Raw genomic sequence first — 13,494 nt, 5'->3', positions numbered from 1 at the left:
GCCGCTGAGAGGCTGAGGTTGGGCCTGATGCATTTGTCCGACGCGCTTTCAAAAGAATACTGTGATCTGCAAAAATAAGTTTGACTTTTTTATTAACGTAAAAAAGATAATCAACTTAACTTATAATAACGTGCATTAACTCATAATCACAGTGAACTAGAAACAATAGCGGTCAACAAAAAATACGGCAACCCAGCTCACCCCCTCTCTTCCACTGAGAACAAAAAGGTGAACAGGTGAGTTAAATCAACACATCTCCGCCCATACCCATGTGACCCGACATCCCCCTACTCAATATAATCCTAATAAATGATATAATAATCAATAACCCAAAACACCAATATATAACAAACTACCTTAACCTTAAATAAATAGCACAAAGACAATTATACCAATCCATGGCTCCAACAAAAGTATTTCTGATTCTGATTCTGATATACATCCGATGTGTTCTTGGTATGACACTTAACTTCAAGTTGCTCCCGCTGTTTCGTCAGTGGTGTATGAATGTGAGTAGTTACTGCTGAAGGTAACTTTACAGCAGCCTCTACCATCACTGTGTGAATGTGTAGTTGTGACTTTGGGTCTAAAAGCACTTTGAGAAGTTAGAAGACTAGAAAAGAGCTACACAAGCTCAAGTCCATTTACCCTTTAAATTTAGGATTTTTTTGAAAACTACCACAAATTTCGTAGCATTCAAAAATGCATTTAAAATATTTTTCCAGACCTTGAAAATTGGTTAAAAAAATTCTTAACACTATGAATTTAATTAAACAACACTATATAATTGTGTATTATTGTTTCCTTGTCAGTTTGGTTGTTATATTATTATGCTGTCATCTTAATAAGCTGCTTGGAGTAATTTATAAATAAAAGTTTAACAATTTAAATGCCTGTTTGTTAATTGAAAATGCTGAATAAAGAACGAGTTCCGTGGGTTCTACAAATATAACAACTACATTACCCATAATGCCACGTGTGTCGTTCAAATAACTCCGGCGGAACTCCAGTTTTTTCCTTTTAAAAATCCCTTAATATCCACTTTTTACGCCCGTTTTGCCACTTGTCGTCGTTGTCCGTTTAAAGTACAGATGTGAAATTAAAAATGTCTGCTAAAAAAAGACGTTATCCTTTATTTTATCAAACAACGGTGAGAGAAGTGTTTGATTGACTAGATTAAAAGCGAATCGCTGCGTGTGTAAATTCGATATTGTCCAATAAGAATCCCTTGGGGGCGGGACTTACTCGAATGAAAAAAAACAAACCGTTTTGACAGCTCGGCAGAGACAGCTAGCCGTCCAGCGGAGGGAGAGCTTCCTGTCTGTTTATACTTTTTTATTTGGGTTGCTGGCCTATATTTGCTTTTCAACCCTTTTCAAATCCACCATGACATCCCCCGTAGACGACAGCGACAAGGAAAAGGTAAGTTAGAGTCAGCTCTGGCGGCGTTAAAGTACGTTAGCTAACATTAACGGGTGAAGTTATTGCCGCTAACTTCAGTGTTGTTTTCTGTCTGTTAGCTTTTCTGTTGCTAAGCTAGCTAATCGATAGTTTTATCGATTCAACTTTTATAAAGTGGGTAACGTTGAACTAAAAGTGTTAAGTGCATTAATGGAGAATGGTTACTAAACGTGTTAAAACATGCAACGCCAAAAGCATTAAATATAGTTTACGTTAAAGTGACGTAAAGGTTACACAGCTGAAGAGATGCATCAGTGACGTAAAGGTTACACAGCTGAAGAGATGCATCAGTGACGTAAAGGTTACACAGCTGAAGAGATGCATCAGTGACGTAAAGGTTACACAGCTGAAGAGATGCATCAGTGACGTAAAGGTTACACAGCTGAAGAGATGCATCAGTGACGTAAAGGTTACACAGCTGAAGAGATGCATCAGTTTGCTTAAAGGATTGTGCACTAATGTTGATGATTACTGGATAAACAAACACAGATAAACCAGTTTAAAAATATAAACTCACGTCACTGATGCAGAGAGAGTCACACATGTTAAGAGTGCATATCTGAATGTCATTTAATACACTTCAAATTACAATAAATGTTTTGCAGGACTTGAGATGTTTAATCTGAAAGTAGGTCATCACAGAATAATTCCAGTTGGAAGTAGGCCTGCTGCACGATATGACAAAAATAACAGATGTGCGAGTTTATTGTTCAATATTGGGATAACAGTTTGTATTTTGACAAATTTTTATTTTTTATTTATTTAAGCAGGAAAAAGTCTCATTGAGATTAAAAATCTCTTTTACAAGAGCTTCCTGGTCGAGACAGGCAGCAGCACAACTACAGGGTTTCAGACATAAAACACTTAATAATTAACATAAATACAGGAATCACAAAAAGAACCGTTCATCAGAATCTGTCAGAAGTCATCAGCAACAATACGAGTTAGTTAAAACATCTACAGTCAGATGTTTCTGCCTCCAGATCTTTAAGACCACCTTTAAAAAACATTCAAGGAAACCAGCTCCAGAAGATTTAAAGTATCTTGCAACCGATTCCAAGAAGAGCGAGCAGCATACTTGAACGCCCTTTTTCCTGATTCAGTCCGGGCTTTAGGGATGGTTAGAAGGTGTGAATCCTGCGAGCGAAGATGGTAACTTCCATTACTTTTTTGAAGTATGTAGCTCTGTAGGTAGGATGGAAGCAGACCGAGACCAAATCAATTGACTCAAGCTTCTATATTGCTTTCCTAGTCTTCTGACAACTCAAAGCACTTTTACACTGTAGGTCACAGCTGCAGATTCAAACACTGATGGTAGAGGCTGCCGTGTAAAGAGACCATCAGAAATAACCTATCTCATTCATATACATTCATACGCCGCAACTTGGGGTTAAGTGTCTTGCCTGCGGACATGTGGCCACAGGAGCTGGGGATCGAACCCCCAATCTTCCTGTCAAGAGATTCTACCTACTGAGCCATCGCCGCCCCATAAACAAAAATCAAAAGTGCAAATTAGATATAACTCACAGTTTCTGTCTGTCTTCTGTTCTTCATGGGTTGCAGAACTCCTGGGGTTGCAACATGTTCTATCTAAATCCCCAAACTATTTGTATTCTCCTCTAAATCGGCATAATAATTTAATCCAAGAGTAGCTGATAGTTAGCTTCACCTGACTGCATCAAAACGGTATGAAAGCATGGCCATCATACTCACTCGCCTCCGTACCAAGCTCAGTGAGAAGGCTTCTTTGCGATAAGTTCAGATTTTTGTGATGAGTTTATTGTGAATGTTCTCATCATGAATATAACGATAAAACCTGTGATCATGAAATGAGTCGTCCTTTTAGGGTTTGCAGTACAGTTCAGTTTAAAGTAATGAAACAATAGTAGGGCTGCGCTATTCCTCGCCATGTTATCGTTATCGTGGCACATACCAGGGGCCACTCAGCCACTCTGTAATGCCTTTATATTTCATACAGTGAAAACTCCCTTGGCAACATCTTGCCTTTTTCTGTGCAAACTATAAAGCTGGTTTCATTACCCCTAATACAGTGGGGTAGATCCAAAAGTAACATTCTTCAGATCTAAAACAACACAAACCCCACTTCAAGTCGCAGGATAGAAGTTTGTGATTTCAGAAGGCCACTTTACCTCAGGAATGCCTTTCTTTAGAAAAAGATAAAGACCGTCTCTGGGCTTCTGTTTGCATATCCAACTTCACTTTCTCCTAACCATGAAGCTGTAGCCAGTCAGGATTGTCACATTCTTTGCGTTCTCTACATTGTAGCTGCTAACACAGAACGTCTTCATCATATATTGTCAAGCTACAAGGAGTCCAGACAACAAGGATTTGTAGTGGTGTTTTACTGGCACTGCAATAATAGCTATGATCTTCTTGATGTAGAAGAGGTGAGTTTTTTGGGGGGATTTCTTGAAGGTGGAGAGTGAGGGGGAGTCTCTGATGTTTTTTGGGAGTGGGTTCCAGAGGGTGGGAGCGGCATTGGAGAAGGCCCTGTCCCCCTCAGGACTGGTGGTAGTATAGTAGGTATAGTATAAGTAGCAAGTCCTGCAGGGGGGTGCAGGAGCTCAGACAGGTAGGGGTCCATGTGATGGAGGTCTTTGTAGGTGATAAAAAGACGTTTGAAGTGGAAATGCCGGCGGATGGGGAGCCAGTGGAGGTTATGAAGCACGGGGGGTGATGTGGTCACGTCTGCAGGAGTGTGTGAGGAAGTAGGTTTGTTGATAAAGTTAAATATGATATGAATTATGTTTACTTTACTTATGGTCTATAGTCATAAACACAGTGTTATTGAACCAATATTCAAATTGCAACCTTTATGAGCTGGATAAGAAAAACATGCAATCACAGTGTGTATCCGAGTTTATTCCCAGCATCCCATGGACACATCAGAGAGGCATCACTGTAGATAAAATGCCTCAAGATATATCCTAAAATAATGACTAGAGGAGAGAGCTGCAAGTATTTCTTGAACGCAGCATTAAAAATGCATTTTTCACATGAGAAGTGAAGTACTTTGTGTCCAGACATGAGAGCGGCTGTGTACATATTTCCCCCTCTTATTAGATGCGCTCCGTGTCTGTGGATCTAAACCACGATGCCTCTCTTCTCATCGACATTCCTGACGCGCTGTGTGAAAGGGACAAGGTCAAGTTTACCGTCCACACCAAGGTAAACAAGTATTAAGAGTATTTGCTGATATGTTGACAGCTTTGTGTATAAATACTAAAAAACAATGACGTCTCTTTTCAGACCACGCTTAGCTCTTTCCAGAAGCCAGAGTTCTCCGTTCCCAGGCAGCACGAAGACTTCATCTGGCTTCACGACACTCTGGTGGAGACGGAAGACTACGCAGGACTCATTGTAAGTTCGATTTCTGGAAGACATGTCTCGCAAGGAGTTGTCAGAATACCAGATTTTTTAATTTTTTTATATGATACTGGCAAAAATCAAACGATATCGATACCTGTTTCGACACCAGGGCCAAAAAAATTGAAGTTCTAGACAACCAATGTTGGGTAACATCTTGTTGACTGAAAACGGCAAGCAAACTCCTGCACACTATATAAAAATGGAATAAATACAATGTCAACGTTTCGGTGCCAAAATGTTGCCAACATTTTTGTGCAGTTTAGAAAGTGTCATCTCCTCTGCTCTCTGTTTTAGGGAGACATGAATGTAATTTTTGCGTCTTTATTAGATAACACATTGACTTGAGAAACCACTGCTCTGTCTCTTCTGTGCGCAGCATCTTTTTGTCAAATATAAGACTGAAAATCTGTATTTTTAAAAGCTTTACTAATTTTGATTAGCAAATTGAAGTATCTCAAGTTGTGACAGCCTTTCAGATACATATGCATGGGTTGTAATATCACTATTTGTCTCTAGTGTCAGTGTGCTCCTTTAAAAAAAGAAAAGACCACAACAACATGCTCACAGGTTTATCAAGAGACCTGTTGTTTTGAAACTGAACCATCTAAGCTGAATCCTAAATCTTAAGAATAATTTTTTCCTGTGTTCTTCATTCATAGATTCCTCCAGCGCCTCCAAAGCCCGACTTTGAGAGCCCGAGAGAAAAAATGCATAAACTGGGTGAAGGTGAAGCTACTATGACGAAAGAGGAGTACACTAAAATGAAGCAGGAGCTGGAGGCGTGAGTGTGTACTTGTAAATCAAAGACAGAATCCTACATGTTGTTGGAGTGTCATCTTTAATCTGAGTCCTGTTTGTCTTTTCTTTTTCTTTTCAGTGAATATCTGGCCGTGTTCAAGAAAACTGTCCAAGTGCATGAAGTCTTCCTGCAGAGAGTGTCCTCTCACCCCAATCTAAGCAAAGACAGAAACTTCCAGATTTTCTTGGAGTATGACCAGGATGTAAGTTCCTCATAATGCTGACTTCCTTTCCCGAGCAGTCAGTTGGACAGAGAGGAAGTGGAGTTTACTGAGGCCATGTGACACACGGGCCTGCGTCCTGCTGTGATCAGCAGTTCTGCTTATCTGTGCTGTCTTTGTCATTTAGCTGAGAGTTAAACGCTTCATTTACTCATGTTCAAGTCTGAGAGTCTGAGAGAATAAGCTGCAGGAGCATGATGAGGGACACAAATAATGAACACTCTGTGCAGACACAGAGCATAGAGAAACGTATAATTCATCCTAATCCTCTGTAAACGTTGTCCCTTCAGCTCACCGTGAGAAGAAAGAACGCCAAGGAGATGTTCGGAGGATTCTTTAAAAACATGGTGAAGTCAGCCGACGAGGTCCTTATCTCAGGAATAAAGGTGTGGCATCCAGGCAGTCGGTGCATGACAGTGTTTACATGTTCAGTGTCACGGCCACTTTCACTTTTTTCACCTCCCTCCGTCTGTTTGCTTTGCAGGAGGTCGATGACTTCTTCGAGCAGGAGAAGACTTTCCTGCTCGACTACTACAGCAAGATAAAAGACGCGACCGCCAAAGCAGAGAAAATGACCCGCGCACACAAAAGTATTACACATTTTGTTTTATATACTTTAAATATTGATTTGCATTCTTGCTGGAGTTGAAAATATATTATACTAATTATTTGGCTTCAGTATGACTCTAGTAAAAGTCAAATGATTTCCATACCTGTTATGACAACACGGCAACAAACATAGAAATCATCGGCCCGCTCTATGTGGTAAAAACAATGTACTCATTTACACTTCCTCAAAGTGCTGAGAAGTAAAACGACCATGACATACTTCAGGACACAAAATGATAAGAGAATTAAGATTTTATCATTTCCCCGTAAAATCCAATTTGGGTTTTTATTTTTAAATTTATTGAACTGGGTTTGTCCCTGTTTGAGATTAAGGGCGCACTCACACTGTCGCAATCCACACCCTGCCCAAGTACGCTTCACCCCCTAAAGTCCGGTTTGTTTGACTAGTGTGAGCGCTCCGACCCGAGCTCAAGCTGGGAACACTTCCTCGGCCCTGGAACGGTTGGAAGAGGTGTGCTTCTGCACGGTACAGATCATGTACGATCACAAGCACGGGGACACAACATGGACATGAAGTATAATCGATCCCCGTCTTCATTATGGAGAAATCACAGAGTGTTCTGTCTGAATCTGACCAACATGACTCAAAATAAGTCAGTAAAGTAGTCGTCATGTTCTCTGTGTTGTTTTCTGCCTTTCTTGTAAACTAAGCACGCTCCTATGAGTCAAATCATGGAGTCATTAGTTCAAGCAATCATAGCTAAAAAACATCGACAGACGTCCTGTGGAATCTGCTCCCAAGTCTTTCATTTTTGATTTAAAAACATTTAAGGACACCAGCTCCTAGAGTTTCAAACTTTTTTTTATTGATTTTCTCATAGAAAAAAACAAACATTGTTTCAGTGAATATTTTTTATATTTGTCGGTCATTAGTTAGGAACCAATAAACAAACACCACCCAGACGAACCAGTCCCCCCCATCCCCCCGGCACATATCCCCCCACCCCAGACATTAAAAAACAAGTGTACAAAAGAACTACATTTAAAGTAACGTAACCAATATGGTACATAAAGACAGTAAATAAAAACAGAAAATCAAAGATCAGACATGAAGACACTCCGATGTGATGCTCAGGAGTTTCAAACTTTATCACCGTCATGTTCCTACACAAGTTTATACGTATTTATCAGCTTATTTCAAATATTTTTATAGCCCAAAATGAACCACATATTCTTGAACTAATGTGTTAAATGTTCTTTCTGTTCTTGCAGATATTGCTGATGATTACATTCACGTCTCTGCCACTCTGAACAGCCTCTCAGCTGACGACAGCACAGCAAACAAGAAGTGAGTTTATGGGATGGACCGCACCATCACTTCTATTACAAGCTGACTCTTGTTTCACATTTTCATCAAATACCTGCAGATGTTTGAGTGCTTTGGTTTTTTACTTTTTCTCAGGCACCTGGAGAAGTTGTCCGACCTGTTTGAGAAGCTCAGGGTAAGACGGACTCTGATCGGCCTTTTGTAAATATTTGTCCTGTTTTATACGTGCTTCATGCCTTTGTTTGTGTCCCTGCAGAAAGTGGAGGGACGAGTAGCATCAGACCAGGAGCTGAAACTCACAGAGCTGCTCAGATATTACATGAGAGACATCCAGGCCGCCAAGGTGAGACACGTTCATCTTCTGCCTCCGTACAAGATGTTAATATGCACATCTTTGTTTTTTTTTCATAAAAAGAAAGCAGAGCACAGCTGGAGCTCCACATACACACACACAGTCAGACATTCACACACAGCGCTGCTCTCCCTCCGCTGATCGTCTCGCCCCTGTAACGCCTCTGTTACTACCTCAGAAGACGGTACAGAGGGGATCACATCCTCCCCCCATTACACTTTTTGCGACATTCAGACTGAAGACTAAACTTTAAAGGGACATAAATATTGTACCTTTAAACAGCGGATTCAGACCAGAGCAAACAAACTGTAGATGTGAAAACGTCCAATGTGAGCTTGCAACTTTGACTTTTTCATACAAAAAATCATATCAAAGTTCAGATAACTTTTGAGGATAGCTAAATAGATAGATACTTTATTGATCCGAGGGAAATTCAAGATTGTCGCACCACACAACTGAACAGGTAAAATAAGGTAAACCAGGCCAAAGTACCCGATTACCTGACTTTATTGATCCCAAACTGGGAAATTGTGGTGTTACAGCAGCAGGTTATCAGAGCAAATAAAACAATATAAGAATAGATACATAAATAAGCACTTAGAATATAAAAAATAAGAATAAGAAGAGATTTATACATCAAGGATTTAACTTGACATTCTTACTGGTTAAAATACAACATTTATTCAGGCTTGTCAATTGAATGTAAAAATACTTGCTGGATCAAACTGTGACTCTTACAATTCTGAATGTTTAACCATCTCGAAACCCTCCAGGATCTTCTGTACAGGCGAGCCCGGGCGTTAGCCGACTACGAGAACTCTAACAAGGCTTTGGATAAAGCTCGACTGAAGAGTAAAGACATCCCTCAGGCCGAGGAGCACCAGCAGCACTGCCTGCAGAAATTTGACAAGCTCTCCGAGTCCGGGAAGAAAGGTCTGTGCATTCCTCCTGGCTCAAATCTCCACGTCCTTCTCTCTGATTTAAATGCGATGCTTTGTGCATGGTTTGAAAATGTTTCTCTTCGTAGAACTGACCAGTTTTAAGGGAAGGCGTGTCATCGCCTTCAGGAAGAACCTCATCGAGATGGCCGAGCTCGAGATTAAACACGCCAAGGTGAGCAGAACGGTGCAGCCGGCGGTGTGAGAATGTGTCTCTTAACCATCATCAGCATCACCTCCTCTGAATAGAGAACAAACCATATGATGTATTTTTGTAGGCCAACCCTGAAGTAACATCTCCATGGGGGTCTAATGAGAATCCTCCTCTGGGATGTTTTCATTGGATTTTGGATCATTGCAGAAAATAATCTCTGTGTTAAACACACGTTTCTGAAGCGTAGGCGTTTTGTTCAGCAGGATGATCTTCACAGATGAACGCCATTTTTATGATGTTTGAAGAGTTAATGCGGCCGACAGAAGTAAAAAGCTAACGTTATGCTACAAGCTAACTACACCACGGTGGGATGATTGTGACGTCACTAGCGTTATGCTTCAGACGATCTCCGATAAACTAATCCACGTAGCTTAATAAATAGTTTACTAACATAATATTCACCTGAACCTAAAGATTAAACCTACAGGAGACATCTCCGACTAGTGAGAGAGTTCCCGCCCTCTGTGTCCGGCGTGATGACCTTTAATGTCCCCGACAACCACTGTAGTCACATTTAGCCTCTTGTTAGCAACCGCCTTTTTAAAGACGAGTAAAAACTTCAAACTTCACAAGTGGAGGTATTACCTAACGTAGTTTATGTGCTCTAACAAAACACCAACATCTCTTCAGCTTGTGTTAACCACAGACCTTATTTCAGGAGTCTAACCACAAACACATTCAAAATCCCCGTTGACTTTTAGACGTTAGACCCCATGGCGCTCAAATACTAACTCACTTCCTGGTTTTAGGACTCAGTCCTGTGGCGCTTTATAACGGATGAATCCTGTTTTCTTCCTCGTCTCCACAGAACAACGTGACTCTATTGCAGGGATGCATCGATCAGCTGAAGAGCTACTGATGTGTTTCTCAGTACTTCCTGTCCCACCATCACCATCACCAAGTGACCAGTCATAGCAAAACAGGAAACATGGCGTCCCCCTGGGGGCCCTCGCACAAACATGAATCCAAGCCCCCTCTCTGCTTCCACCCACGGGTCTGATGCCACTTACAAAAAAAAAATTTAAAAACCCTGCACGAGAACAAGTGTCTTGTAAGCAGAACGTCTTCATGTTTACAGAATCCCTGTCCTCTGCCCCGTGGTCCGTCTCGTTCCAATATTTACGGAGGGCCTGATTGTAAACGCCTTCAAACGAAGAGGCCACAAACACGACTGACTTCCATTTTTTCTGCAGCACAAATAGACATGATTTCCTTTTTCACCCTCATTTCTTTTTTTCTCATTTTGACATCGAGCACAAACTGACAATTTTGCCTTTTTGTTTAGATTCTTGACGCTGAAGTTTTCTCTTATGTCCCCCTTTAAAAACCTTTTTAGAAGCGTTGAGGACGTCGTTTATTGCGTCGTCTGTTGGAGCGTTTTGTGTTTGCTAACAGAAGTTTACAGATCTAGTGCCTGTAAAAAAAAAAATAAAAAAAAACATCCTCATGCTCTGAAATTTAAAGTACAACCAAACGAGTACAGAAAGCCCGCGAACAGATCGTCTTCAAGTGTTTTATAAAAAAACAGCAGCACTTCACCTCAGGAATGGATCGTTGGGCGTGGCCTCAGATCCGGCAGGTTATCAAAGATGCACGGTAGTTTAGCGAGTCGTAAACGATTTCTGGGGAGGAAAAAGTGAAATAAAAAGCTCTACGAGCAGAAAGCATTTCTCAAAGGGAATTCAACTTTAGTTATTTAGTTTTATTTGCACAAACCCCCTCGTCATCTCCTCGGCACTTCTTTAAGACCTTCTGCAGCTTCTCCCCCCCCCCCCGACAAACGGCCTTCTTCACTCTTTTCATCGTGCCCTTCTTGATGTTTTTCTTGATCATGACCTAAATTTCCCCTTCTCTTTATTCCGATGGGGTCTGAACAACATTTTTCTAAGCAGTGTCTGTATTTTAAAGACGTTATATTATAAAAGAAAAAGATGCACTTAAACAATGAGAAATACTGAACGACCCCCCCCCCCCCCCCCCCCGGCTCAGTGGAGTGTCAAAATGCATCGTAGTTTTGTACAAGATTGAATGTATTTCTAATGGATTCCTGCTGTGTGGGTTCCTTCACACGATCCTTTCATACAAAATATTATTAGCATTTTATAAATTTGTATTAATGGCATTGAATAAATCCTACTTTCCCACATTTGATCGGTGTCCTTTATTGTTTTCACTGTTTTTTGAGTCTTAAAAATCGAAATACACTGAATCTGACTTTTAAAGGGGCGGCTGTGGGTCAGTTGGTAGAGTCGGTCGACCCTCAACCGGAAGGTCAGGGGTTCGATCCCCAGCTCCTGCAGCCACATGTCTGATGTGTCCTTGAGCGAGACACTTAACCCCAAGTTGCTCCCGCTGCTTCCTCTGCTGTGTGTGAATGGGATCATATACTTCTGATGGTCTCTTCACTCAGCAGCCTCTACCATCAGTGTGTGAATGTGTAGATGTGACCTGAGGTGTAAAAGCACTTTGAAGAGTCAGAAGACGAGAAAATAAATAAACAAGCTTGAATCCATTTATCATCCCATTAAAAAAAAAATTCTGCCGATCATTTACCTCCATCTGTTTGTTAAAATAAAGGGGGGCGGCAGGAACTCGGTTCAAGTCCCGGTGTGGACCAAATCTGGAAATTGGTCTGGTAGCTGGAGAGGTGCCAGTTCACTTCCCGAGCCCTGTTGAGATGCCCTTGAGCAAGACACCAAACCCCCCCCCACCAGCTCTGGAGTACCTACCCCCTCACTCTGACACCTTTCAATCAGTGAATGTTAACAGGAAACTGTTTGTGCTCGTGTGTGTGTGTTTCAGCATGTGTGTGTGTAGCATGTTCAACAACAGAGAGTAAAAGTGATTTTCCCTCTTCAGGTTAACAGACTTCTTCTTCTTGTTGTTCACCACTTGGTGGCGACATCCCTCTAGTCTAATAACTATTTATAATGCTGTAATTTAAAAACAGTTCCCTGTGTTTTACAAATATAAAAGACAACAAAGTAAGTGTCAGTAAGCGATGCAGTGAGTGGAGGGGCGCTTCAAACCAGGATGTAAAAACAAAACAATTAAGTGAGGTTGGCCTGTACTTTTTGATACCACGAAAAGAAAGAAAGATGCAATCCCAGTTATCTTAGGATCAACTGTGTCTCCTTAAAAAATAATCAACCCACGCCTCACAACATGGACGGAGACTTACAGACAACAATAAATGAAACACAAAAAGAGATTTAAAAAAAGTATTTAGCATAAAAAGTCTGCACAGAAACACAAAAACATGAGGAGTGTTGAGTTTGTTTGTTTTTTTGCAGAGAGGCTGAAAGGTTTGAAATAAATAATGATACGTTTGACAAACTGGTAAAACATTACGTCATGCACTTAAAATAAAATGTCCAGAGGATCCCAAATGTCTTGAGAAAAGTCTCTGCGTCTATAAAACCAGCAGAAGGAGTCCATCTCCCCAGTGTTCACATCAAGGCTCCTCGAGGATCTCAGAAGCTGCACATCTCTCCTATCCTCTGCTTCCTTCGTCCGTCAGGTTTGAGTGTGTGTGTGTGTGTGTGGTTCCTGTGAGTTTAAACAGCTGTGCAGCATGTTTGTGTTAAATCCATTGACTACAGTGACGAGGCTGCACGCTGCATTAAGTTGAGCTTTTGAGGAAATGCCACAGTGCTCATGGGAATGACCCAAAATGCACGTTTCATGACCTACTTTTACGAGCGTCGCTTAGCAACGTGATGTAAACGATAAACAAACCATTAATCATGCCGGTCTCTGCAGTGATAGTCAATGCATCTTCATCTATTTTATTTATTCATAAAGACAGGAAGACACCACAACACACTGGAGGAGGGACACACTTTAAAGCATTTCTTTTTTGCATGTTTGCTCACCGCTTAGTAATAAGAGGGAAAGGTCACCTGAGCGAGACGTACAGCACGTATAACCATCATGTAGCCTATAGGCAGATTAAACTGTACCTGTCCGTGATAACGTGTGTCAATATTGACACCACCAATAGTGCAGGCACTTTGACTTTTTTAAGTTTGGGGCCCACCAATTGGATGCACCCAAAGACTGCAGCCAATCAGATGGTTACACATTTTCAGAACAAACAGAAAAGTTTGCCAAGAAAGGATCGGAGCAAACAGAATGTGAAGGCATGGCGTTCAAGATTAAATAACTACCAATAAAACAAGGATATGATTTGTGACATGGAGGGGAGAAAGTTTCCCCGCAGA

At 41.1% G+C, this 13,494-nt stretch overlaps 2 protein-coding genes across 2 annotated transcripts in view; one reads left to right on the top strand and one right to left on the bottom strand.

Annotated features, from left to right (window-relative positions):
* The window catches only part of LOC110003907 (glycine N-acyltransferase-like protein 3), a 128,554-nt gene that overhangs the window by 58,394 nt on the left and 56,666 nt on the right, over positions 1-13,494 (bottom strand). The window lies entirely within an intron of this gene.
* Positions 1,262-11,417, top strand: snx5 (sorting nexin 5). The gene is made up of 13 exons (XM_020652654.3): positions 1,262-1,422; positions 4,546-4,650; positions 4,732-4,842; positions 5,511-5,632; positions 5,729-5,852; positions 6,161-6,256; positions 6,355-6,460; positions 7,713-7,788; positions 7,903-7,942; positions 8,024-8,110; positions 8,893-9,052; positions 9,147-9,232; positions 10,080-11,417. The coding sequence occupies exons 1-13, from the start codon at positions 1,387-1,389 to the stop codon at positions 10,128-10,130; spliced, it is 1,200 nt and encodes a 399-aa protein (XP_020508310.1). The 5' UTR covers positions 1,262-1,386; the 3' UTR covers positions 10,131-11,417.

Source organism: Labrus bergylta, chromosome 10 (assembly GCF_963930695.1).
Source record: "Labrus bergylta chromosome 10, fLabBer1.1, whole genome shotgun sequence".
Taxonomy (NCBI): Eukaryota; Metazoa; Chordata; class Actinopteri; order Labriformes; family Labridae; genus Labrus; species Labrus bergylta.
Note: the sequence above shows the minus strand (reverse complement) of the source record. Positions and strands in the feature narration are given on the sequence as shown.